Raw genomic sequence first — 12,360 nt, forward strand, 5'->3', positions numbered from 1 at the left:
CATTTAATGGGAAATGTTTCAGCCCTTGCATTGATCTCTATTGTTCTCCATCTACTTCTATTACTACTTTAAGGCCTCGATCCTGATCTTCACCGTCCATAACACGTGAGGACCTAATCACATCAGTAACTACAACCTCTTCCCTAACTCACCAAGATAACAGTTCCTTTGGATTAATACTCTGTATGAGACCAGAATAAAACGTGAAAGCCAGAGATTAAAAATATATATATATTAACAAAACTCCTCTTGCTTAATCATTAATATTGTTAATGTTTAATTTATGATAATTGATCTCCATCTTATCTCAGTTATAACCATAAGAATCCACATTGCTTAGAGCATATACAAATACTCTTCTCATTACAAATTTGGGCTACAGATTCCCTTAACTCTGTACCCAAAGTGAGAATTTTCCTCCCTTTCTTGGACTGTAGTAAAATTTATCATCTTGCTACAAATGTGAACTTTTCAGCAAATAAATGCTTATTGTGAATTGCTACGTCTCAAAATTCACAGTATATTCATGCTGAAGAGGCTACAGAAAGTGGGACAGAGAATACTTCAAAAACAAGCACAAACAACGTTTTGGATTGTATGCGCTTCAGTTCTACCCACAGTGAAATCTTCACCAAAAAAAAAAAAAAAAAAAAAATAAGACTGTACATAAATGATATAATTTAATACCCTTGGCTGGAATACAGAATTTAGTTAATACAGGTCTTGTTTTGAGACAGTATACTTGTTTTAGAGATGGACTGGAGTTGGAACAGAGCTTTTCAAGCAAAGTTTTTTTTTAAATGGTCTGTTCAAATACATAACTTTAAAAAAGTTTAAAACAGAGACAGAAGCATTGTTTAGATCACCATTGTTATCAAAGGTACATTAGTATCTGCTGTGGTTTATAGGAAGATAGTTACAAATTTTTTTGAACTAAATCGTCCTTTTTTGTAGAACAGCAGAAAGGGAGGAAAGGCAACAGCTCTGCAGGACTAGTTTTGTACCATGTCTGTGTATTAATTCCTTTTATTAGAAGGGACACAAAAGGCGGAAAACGCATAGTGTCTCAGAAATGTGGTAAAGTTAGATCCCTTGTCTCATGCATGTGAAACTAATATTCAGTGAACTAGAGTTTGGTTGTCCAGATATTATCCATCATATATTGACATAACGAGGGGTTCCAGAATAGAGTGAAATATTTGCCAAATAAGAAGATAGTGTGCAAATAAAGAGTTTCCAGTTACAAAAGTACAGTGCCTTGTTTAAAAAAAAAATGAAAGAATGAAAATTGTGGGTACATGTACTGAAGGGTGCCCAGTGAAAGTTTGTGTTGTAATTACATATAATGATATCCACGCTTCCAAGATACTGATGAACAGTATTACTGACAGGCAGTCTGTGAGGAGTCATTCAAGGAAAGATTTCTTGACTCAGTTTGGCACAAATATATTTTTCTTACTTAAATGGAAGCCCATGTAAGCAGAACTTGGTCTCAGTAGGCCTTTGGCAGACGTTAATATAATTGTGCCTTTGGGACTGGAGAAATGCCAGAGTGCATGGCATGACATGTGACTTTTGGGATCAGGCATACAGTTCCTCTGATCCCAATCATGCTTGCAGCTGAGGACCACATTCCTGATTCACAGCTGCATGTGCAGGCACCCATTCAAACATCAGGTACTCAGGGCTGCCTCTAGGGACTGACCAGGGAGCAGCCAGGTCTGGGACACAGGATTGCCCTCTATCCCATCCGAACAATCAGCTAATTGTTGGGATAAGGGGTGGGGCAGCCTCGAGTCCAAGTCTGAGACAAGGATTGTCCTCTACCAAATTTAAGGGTTCAGGCACACCGTAGCTGTGTCCAGGACTCCAGGTGCCCCATCCCTGCACTCAGCTGAGCATTGGGATGGGACACGTGTCCCAGACCTGGGTTTGCCACATGTTACATGTTCGATTTAAGGTGCAATGCAAACCAGAAGATGCTCTACATTATGTATGGAACATCTTTGTAGCTGGTTTGAGATTTTATCGTGCCATAGATAAACTGACTGAACATACGGCATGTCACAATTTGTGGCATGACTAACAGGTTAATCACATCATAAATGTAACATCTGTCAGGCCCTCAAACTTCTCCTCTCTTGGCTCCCTGGCCCTTTCCACTTTCCAGTATTTTGCAGTTTGTCCTCCTTTCCCATTATTCTGACTTCTATCTCCACTCAGTTTCTTTCAAGTTCTCTGGCTCTTTCAAACTCAAGATCAAACTCCTTATCCTCATGTTAAACTCTGACCTACTGTTTTATCTCCCTCACTCCTCTTGCTGCTCACTCTTGGTTTGCCTGTTGTCATGTCCTCCAACTCTGATCTTTTCATTCTTTTCCCTGCTGCCCCTGCTACTTGAAAAGCCACCAGATATCGTCCGATACCAAGTATTGAGACTTTTCTCTTCCTATTCTCTCCTTCAAACCCATGTTTTGGTTTGCTGTATCAAAATGACATCCTTGCTCATGCTATCTACCCTTTGCTGCACTTCAGCTTCTACTTAGCACTTCCAGAATGTATGTGCTCATTTTTTTATTTGATTTAGCCTCCTTCTTTCCTCTATTTATCTTCCTATTCTTTTTCTAATGTAGAAAAATAAACTCTGAGAAAAGGGACCATATTAAATCTTTTCAAATCATCATACAAACTTACAGCAATACTCAAAACACTTTAAAATAAACAATATCATAAATCGAAGAGAACAAAGAACAAAAAATGCATGTACATTTATGTGACAGCCTCTTTATGTCCCTCATCTAGGTCATGTTCCAAAAAAGCACTTAAACACCTTCTTAACTTTAAGTACATGAGTACTTTCACTACCACTGATGGAATTATTTATATGCTTTAAGAAAAGAAACTTTTTATGTGTTTGCTGAGTCTGGCCACAGCATCCAGTGCACTGCAATTAGTAACTTTTAGTTGACTAGTATGTAATCCCTTTCTCTACTTTTTTGAAGAGCACAGACCACTAAAGACTCAGGATGTACTCTGGTACTAGCATCTGGCAAAAGGTTAGAAGAGGCAGTCAGAGAAAAAAAAGCACACTATATTGTATCCCTCCTACATTAGTTCATAAAACAAAAACTATTTGTAATAACTTTGGCTGCTTACAGCGGTGAGGGGGGAGGAATATACTTTAAGTTTGGCACCCCCTGTGCCAAGCCCAGTGGATGCTTAGATGTGGCTCTCCCACCATCTATATAGATCAGACATTTCAGCGGGGCTTTTTGATGCTTTTATCTAATAGCTAATTGAATCAGCTTTAGACAGAAGTGCCAAAAATCCCTGCTGAAGTGCCCAATCTATACAGATGCTGGGTTGAACTGACACACTGCCTCTTCCAGTAAAGTGCTCTTTTGTTTTTTCCCACGTTTGTGAGCACCCTTTTTGTTCATATAACTGTATACTAACAGAACCAACTGCCTTGCTGTTGTATCCTGTGGTGTTAAGTATTAGCTGCTCCATTTTAACAAGTTAAATAATATTTAAAAATGTTTAAAGTACTGAATCAATTTAGCACCTCATTCCATTTTATTACGCTGCTCCACCTTTTTTTTTTTTTTACAAGACCATAAAACAATATTTTTCTTCTAACATAAGCTCAGACAAGTTGCAAAAGTGCTTGTTTAAATCAACATGCAAATATCCTGAGTTTACACATATAAATGCAGACTCTGTGCATGAAATGTAGACATATCTCAATACTAAATACATCACATTCACCTGTAAGTGAAATTTGAAGTGGATCGAGTCCAATTTAAAATCATGCTCTTCTTTAGAATAAATGGTAGAAACATTGAAGAGCTAGCATTCTTTCTGCAATCATTTAAGTGTGTTCATTTAGAAAAGTGAAGAATTTGTAAACAAACAGAAGAACGATCTTACCGGCATGCAAGTAAGCCAGATCAGGATTTTCGATGTCTGGATGCAATTCTTTCAGGTGGTTACGAAATTCCACTGGGATATTGGTTCCATAATCACATTTGGGGCAGTTATACATCTTTACTCCTTCATGCTTTCCTGTGTGTAAGATATGCTTACGGATATTTTCAGCACAGTTAGACCTAAAAAGCGAGAAGTGTAGAAATAATTAAGTTAAGATGTATAATCACATGTACACACAGACTGTACACACAGAGTGGCCATCCAACAGCATTCAAGCACTGGCTGAAAATGAAATCCTGCCTTTATCATGCAGCATCAGTATGATTTCGACAGTTAACTTAGCTTTTCATGGTGTGCCTGATTTTAACATCCTCTTAACTTCTACAAGAAATACCGTCTGAACATTTTCAGAGATACATTTGTAGGGAGGTGTCAAGTTAAGGAGCACAACTGGACAATAAGAATTTAAAAGAATGAATAGTTTTTTTACCCTTGCAAAAGTCTTATACTTTTGTTTTACTTTTAAGTGAAAGGAGGAGAACATAATATCTCCCAAACACCTCAACTTAGCCAAATAGATTTTTCTTGCCCTTTTGAGCACCCGGCCTTTTATTGGCTCCAAGTGTAAGTAAGCATAGATGCTTGTATAAAACATTCCACGTGGAATTCATGTGAACCTTCTCCACAGAGTTTGTAAAACCCATAGGAGTCATTGCAATCGATTTTATAAGGATAACCCATTAACTCTTGCAGAGCTTATGAATTTTAGTGATCTATGAAAAAACATCAACTTGGCAAGGACAGTGCCTGCACTTCTGTATACCATGCTACACACAAACACAGACCCAGATTTATAAATCCTGGAAGTTTGCATGTATAAAGTTAGGGAAGCACATCTCATTCTAGATCCTTGAAAAAAATGGCCTGAAAAGTACTTAACCAAAAATGGTTTCAATAGCATCAGAAATGTTATATATAACCAATGAGACAGTAATTTTGAATTTAAAATTACATTTTTTTCCAAAAAAGGGTTTAATTTAGAATTCTCTAGCTAGTCAAGTTGTATGGATTAAAGTGTATATGTGCATAGTTACATAACTATAGCATCCTGAAAAGTAGTTTGTTTTTTTTTAAATACAAGTAATTGATAATATCCCCACTTTTACCAAAATAATTGCCTTAAATGACTACATTTGTTTTTGTTTGGAAATACTTTATATGTATTGTATGTTTTAAGTGTCAGCAATTAAAGGATTCTACCTTTATCTCAGTGTTAACCTTAATCTAACTTTAAGCAGCAGTGTAACCAAAATTGGAAAAAAATCAACGTATGAAAGTATAATATACAGATAAATACAATTAAAAAATTACTAAAATAAGAACAATGTAGTACATCGACTAAATGTGACCAAATCTGCCTGCCTCAAGAGGTGGACTTCTACATGTTTCAGTGATATTCAAATAGCACTGTGACAGGCACCTAAAAAAAAAATCACCCTAAAATAGATTGGAAATAGCAGCTTGATGATCACTTCCTATTCTGTTGGAGTGCTTGCTTCTCCCTTGGAGATGGTCATGGTAAAGCTAGTATCTGCCTTACGGTGCTGCCCAAGCTCATCCTCTGTCATGTCCATCTGCTATATAATAGTATAATGATCAGACCCTTGAGAACATCAGGGAAGGCACTTATGTTCACAGAAATTAGTGGGAATTGCAAGTCTTCAGCACCTCTCAGGATTAGGCCCTAAAAAAAATGATTGCAGGACTAAGTATTGTTAAAGTGAAACATACATTTTACAAGAATAATTTATAATAGGCACTTCAATGCAGGCCACAGTTCAGTAACCTTGTATCAGGGGTTGCATTTTAAAGGACAGCTGATTAAAGAAATTATTAATCCGAGTGCCAGAAAACTATCTGTATTCTTTTAGCTGTGCTACAGTATTACACTAAGGGAAAATGTAACACTTATCCTTTCAATACTATAAAAACTTTTCTGTGAAACATAATGTTCCATGGGATGTGGAGCAGTGATGACATGTAGGGGGTGCATGGGGCTGCACGTGCACCCTCTGAGAGCACTGGTGCACGCCCTGACTGCAATGTTCCTGGGCAGGTGAGAGAGCTGGTGCCCCCCCTGAAAGCACTGGCCAAGGAGTGCACCAGGAGAAGTGGTCTCCTTGCGGCCAATCCTGCTGACCAGAAGTGCCAGTAGCACACCTGGAAGTGCTAGTGGTGCGCCGCTGCCAGTTGAGGGTCGTCAGGATCAGCCGTGGGGAACCCCCTCTTCTCCCGGCCCATGGGATCACCCACGGGGGGGACTCTCCCCCAGTCAGCAGGATTGGCTGCGGGGGACCTCCCTTCCCCCAGCCTGTGGGATTGGCTGCAAGGGCCCCTCCCTTCCCCCTAGTCTCTGACTGTCCACTAGGGGGCAAGTGCCATTCCTGACTGAGGAGGCACCAGTGGCCCATGCTGCGGAGGAAACTTACTCTGTTTAAGCTGTGATAGGGAAGTGCTATCTTCGCTGATTTTTGGAGTTTTTCAAGCCAGCATTAATTATGCCACCGGAGAGTTTTATTTATTGAACCATCTTAAAAATGTTCTGAGACTGAGGGTACCAATGCCTGATTGATTCAGAAGGGCTAAGTACAGACAGCCAGAAAGCCCAAGGCTGAATTGATTCAACCTTCACTGGTCAGTCTAAGCTGCATAGATTGAACTAATAAGCAAGTGAACAGACATTCACTTTTGATTCTGGAAATGCAGCCACATGCCTGCAGTGGCTCAAGCCAGAAGCCAGGAGCTGCTACATCACACCACCCTGCTCAGCTGGAGCAGACAACTTGGGCCAAGGCTAGCCTGCCCACCCTGCGAGGGAGGAGAGTTGCAAAGCATCCTGGGATGCTGGGGGACTGAGAGTTAACTAGAATCTGGATGGGATCTGGGACAGACATTGCATAAATTGATTTGAGCCAAATCAGTTAAGTCTGATACTATGTCCATCCAGGCTCATTTTAAACCAGTTCTGGCCATTTTGAAAGCAGTTTATATGCACTGAACTTCAGGCCTACGGACATACATTATACATACACATACGTTACACATAAACTGGTTTAAGTGACCAGAAAGTGGTTTAACCTGTAACAGAAGAGACATTCAGTGCACATAAGCCAGTTTGAAAATGGCTGAAACCAGTTTGAGATAAACCTGGTTGAATGTAGTATCAGACTTAACTGATTTGGCTCAAATCAGTTTATGTAATGTCTGTCCCAGACCCCTTGCTGGTTTAAATTAAATCAGACTCCCCCAGCATCTTGGCATGCTCTCTGGGCTGGGTGGAGTGCTTTTCTCTGCCCCAGTGAGCTGGGCTGGCTCCTCCCCTCTGCTCTCTAACTAGAGCAGGGCGTGTGGCCAGACCAGACGGTAAGGCAAATTTCTCCTTCCCTCCATCCCCTTCCCCACCCCCCACCTCCACTGGCAAACCCTGGGGATCATAGCTGCTGTTTGCCAGCCCCAGCTGCACCTCTATGGCTTGCCTTCAGCTAGGGAGGGATGGAGTTAATTCCTCCCTCTATCCCCTCTCTCACCCTGAACCCCTGGGGGTTTGGCTGCAGTCTCTGTGGTTTGGGAGGGGATTCATTCCACAGCATTTGGGGGGGGGGAGGGGAAAGGCAAGCTAGTCCCCTGTGTGCAGATCCAAGCTCTGCACCTGTGAGCACAGAGCTAAGATCTGCAGGACCAGACTGAAAGGTGGGAAGTGTTGGCAAAGACCTGACAATCATCACACATGCTGGAGATGCAGTTAAGGAAAGTTGCAGACAGCTTCACCAAAGAAGACAGAGAGGTACATACCTAAACAAAGCCTTTCTGGATGCCTGGCTGTAAGGAGACACTCCACCCTCAGGATTAGTAAAACTAATTCTTGTCTTCCTGGTTTACATTTTAAATTAGATCTGTGTCTAAGCATGCTGTGTTTTACTAGGCTGTATCTTAGCTTAGGCAAAGATTTTTGGTAGTTCCCTATTGTATGCTTTGCAAACTGCTATGTTCAATACATGCTTGCTTCAGAGAAAGGACTTTTTCCCCTTCCCCACACCTCAGTCTGCCATGAGCAAACCCCCCCCGGCTGGTGGCTGGCATCCCTTGTGTTGTTAGTCCTGGCTGGTGCCTGGCCACCCCACCCCCCACTCCAGCAAGAAGGGGTGAGCGCCATAGGCAGCGTCTCTCTTCTGTCCCCTTTGGCAGTGGTTGCCAGGCATGCTCTAGTGCCTCCCAGCTCCTGGCTGGAGCCACTGCAGGTATGTGGCTGTATTTCCTGATTTCACAGAGAATGTCTGTTCAGTTATTAATCAGTTTAAGCTACATAGTTTAGACTAACCTGCAAAAAGTGAATCAATTCAGGCTTGGGCTTTTTGAATGTCTGTCCCTAGTCCTGTTGTATTAGAGATCTAAAACAGTATTTGGTTGCTTCTACTGGTTTGTGTGTGACTTCTGTCACTAGTCCAAGGGACATAAGAAATGTAACAATGTTTGTCTAAGTGATAAACCTAGAAAGGGCTAATCACAAATTAGGAATACAAGATTATAAAGCATTACAAGTGGCCTCCCTTACTAGGTTGCAATGGAGGGATTGCTATAACAAAATAACCAATGAAGGTGACAACTGGCACATGCAAGCACTTTTGAAGCCAAGTAATACCCTTAAATATGATATGACAAAAATGTACTGCACTTATTTTTTTTTAAATTAGTCAATGTGCCTTGAATGCCTGTTTCATTATCACTCTTGTCCTTAATGGTTGGCAAATATATCTGACATAAACACCAAAAATTGTATTTTTATATAAATATATACAATTTAAATCATTGCAACTCAAATGACTCCACAAAGATTTCTGTGATTTTAAGAAGCATTGCATTTTTATTAAAATTGTGGCATTATACACATCTAACTAAAATATTATAGGGTTGCAATTGTGATGATAGTTAAACATGTGACAAGATTTGTGTTATAAATTCCATTTTCAGGAGTTTATGAACTTTAAGATAAAGATTCCCTTTATAATGAAATTTAGCAATGAAGAACTCTCCTGCCTTGAAAATTTGAATAAAATGAGTCTCTGGTTTTTGAGTCCAGTTCTTGAATTACGGCAGCCAAATAAATAAATACAGCTTTTAAGGGGCTGGCCTGTGTTCCAGTATCACTAAAGCAGATGTTGTTTTAGTAAAATTATTATTATTATTTTTTAATATGATGAGCGTGTTTTTGCCTGTGTGAGCCTTTTCCTATTTTGCAAACCAGTTTTGCATGTGACAGTTTTTGACTGTGCACTCACAGGACAAGTATTCTTTGCAGAGAGTTCAACAGTCTGAGATTATCTATCTATGGCTATATGAAAAGTGCTGCTGTAAGAAACTATAGTGGAAAATTTACCCTTCTTTCTTCTTTCCTAGCAATGGGTGCTGCTAGAATGCATAGGAAGGGTTTTATGAGACCTTTTCAAGCTCCAATAAAAGAATTTTCACTACTCAAGAGGACTATATATTGATAAGGAGCCTTGTCCTCTGGGCATGTAGTAGATGAAAGGAGAATGAGAGATATGAAAATCTTGCTACGTAAGACCTTTAAGAAGGAGCATAATACTGTTATCACAAATAGTTTAAGTGTAGGGGAGGCTGAAGACCTAGATTCAATCCACACATTTTGGATAATTCCTGTTATAAAAACAATGTCTTTTCTCTAAAGACTCATGTGGTTTGAGGGAGAAGGTTGGTAAGCTTCTCCTGAGCAATATACCTGTTGTCAAAGGGCATAGGAGAAGCCTTTTCACAGCACAACAAGAGGGTACAGTAGCAGGATAGTCAAACTCCTCAAAAGGTATGGAAAATTCAATTGTTCCTTGAGAAATCATTCAATGGTAGATACTAATTGGAGCTAAAATGAACTTCTAAATCTCTTTAATTTTCATCTGTCGCTAATGTATGCATGGTTTTCATTGTATGTGCAGACTGAGTCACGGTCAGTGGTTGCCCTAGGAGTCAGAACTTGACAAGTCACATAGTTGTATCAGAATTGCCAAAGTTAACTTTTGTTTTTTAAACACAGACAATGCTGTTGTAATGCCAATATTACACAAAGGAACAGTTAATTCCTTGTCCTTGTATAGCCAAAGATTTAGAGGACAGAGTGTGACAGAGCGGTTTGCCCCTTTAAAAGGGAGCATGCCAACCTGCTGAAAAAGCGCAACTGTGGGTGTTTAGGTAATGAGGAAGTACTTGACTAGTAGCTTAAAACCCAGAGAAGAGAGCAGAAGGAAGTAAACTGAGTGAAGGAGCAGTTTGTAAGCAGAATACAAAAGTGGAATCCAAATAAGTGTGCAACCGGGAAGGGGCCATGCTATTGTACTAGGCCAGAGCCAAAGGGCCCCTCCTACTGCCTGGAGAAGAGCTAAAATTACTGTTACATCACTGTTTGCTGGTGTATTTGTTTATTTTGTGCAAGGATTGTGTTTTTGGATTTAAAGGACTGGCTGAGGAGCTCCTCAGGCATAAGACTCGTCAGCCTGCTTGCACAGAGGTTTCTATAACATCCTTGTTTTTGTTCTTTTGTAAACACATTTCAAAATGTGGGTAACACATCCAGAAACTAACAACAGTATAAAAAAGAGGAGGCAAGAATTAGCATTAATTAGTAACAGGAAATCTCAAATGGCGTTATATTAAGAGGTGATCTGATATAATTGATAAAATGACAGGAATCTCACTTCTACTCATTGCCTAAACTTGCCACCCAGAATGAAAGTTAAAGATTTCATGCACACGCCATAATAAATATTTTGCTTTTTATGAGTCTGTTTCTTCTGATTCAGGTGCACTTATTAGTAAAGTTCTCAGATGTTTTTATATTGTGCAATGCACCATCTTGAAAAGATACATATGTGTATCAGTGGAGGGTTTAAAAGGCAGGAATGGAGCAAAATGCTTATTATCTAGCCCACTAGGTTTGAGAGATTTTAGAATATAACAGGACTCATATTCTCACAAAAATAAACTGTTGTTGAATAATTTCTCCAAGGCATTAGGAACAAGCAGCTTCTTTTTGTACAGGAATGCACCTAATCTAAAGTACTTTTGATGATGGCATGGATGTCACCAATTACATCATTAGAGTAGGTTGAGTAAAAGGATTTCTTTCAACTTTCCTCTCCGAGTCAATATATCCAAAGTTCACCATGGGTAGAGAGACCACCAGTGGTCTGTCTTTTTAAAAGCATGGATACAAGAACTGAACATAGCATTCCATGAATGGTCAGGTTAATGCTGTGCATAAGCTTAGTATCACCTCCCCAGATCTCAGTATTTCCTGCTCATATCTGAGGAATTACTTGAGCTCCAGAAAGCACTGCAACACTTTGTAATAATATTCAGTCATTTAAATGCCCTGGCCTGTAATCCCCTTTCAGATCACTGATTTCCAAAATACAGTTCCCCGACCTGTAAGTGTGACCTATATTCTGTGCTCCTTACATACAACCAAATGAGAAAAAGGTAAAAACGAACGGAATCTTCAACTGATATAAAGATGGAAGCATACCCTTTGGGGCAGAAATTAGCTTATAAATGACTTTAAATTGTGAATTATTTCTTGCTCATAAGCTAATCAGCAGAAGAAAGGGCCTGGTTCTGTAAGTTGCCTTACCAATGAACACAATGGCAGCTGAGGGAGTTCAACATTTCAAAGATCTGGACCGAAACATTCACTCAGAATGAAAATTGACCAGTAAGCAATAAAAACAGAGACCATGCTCCCCCCACCCTTCCAGTTACACACATAATTTTAAGAGCATGATGGTGCTTGGCAAGTTATCACACAGGGCAGCAGTTGATATAACGGTTGTCAGATACCCATCCCTAACCTAAACCCCAGTAGAAACATCCCTTACGATAGTAGTCTCATCCACCAGTCAATGAAGACAATTAGTAAAAGCCTACATAATACAATAATAAAACTGGAGCACTAAAGGGAAAGCCTACAATGGAATACATTTTTCTACCAGGTGTATCAACATTTTAAATGAAAATATAGTAAAAGGCAGCCAAAGTCACTGGATAGAAACTGCAAAATCTCTGAAAGAATGGTTGGTCCTACTGTGGATACCTGCTGTTTAACTATGATTGGTTTTTCTTTCATGCATCAAATCTAAAGACACCTTACCCCACACATTTTATTCAACATGACTAGCTTATAACAGCCCAGAAAAAGTTACCAATCCACTGCACACTCAATATATTCAGTAGAATTTTTAGAATTGTTAGCCCTAGTTAATCAATTGTAAATTAATCCAAGCTTGTAGATGTTATTCTAGAAACTGCAAGATTGTTTGTGCAGGACATGAATGAAATGCTCTAGTGTAAGTGTATTTTCTCAGC

General features: G+C 39.6%; 1 protein-coding gene across 1 annotated transcript in view; it reads right to left on the reverse strand.

Moving 5' to 3' along the window:
• Positions 1-12,360, reverse strand: part of ZNF407 (zinc finger protein 407) — a 476,517-nt gene that overhangs the window by 124,072 nt on the left and 340,085 nt on the right. The window contains 1 exon segment of the mRNA XM_006028300.2: positions 3,931-4,109. Coding sequence (XP_006028362.1) covers positions 3,931-4,109 — 179 coding nt within the window.

This window comes from Alligator sinensis, unplaced genomic scaffold (assembly GCF_000455745.1).
Source record: "Alligator sinensis unplaced genomic scaffold, ASM45574v1 scaffold129_1, whole genome shotgun sequence".
Classification (NCBI taxonomy): Eukaryota; Metazoa; Chordata; order Crocodylia; family Alligatoridae; genus Alligator; species Alligator sinensis.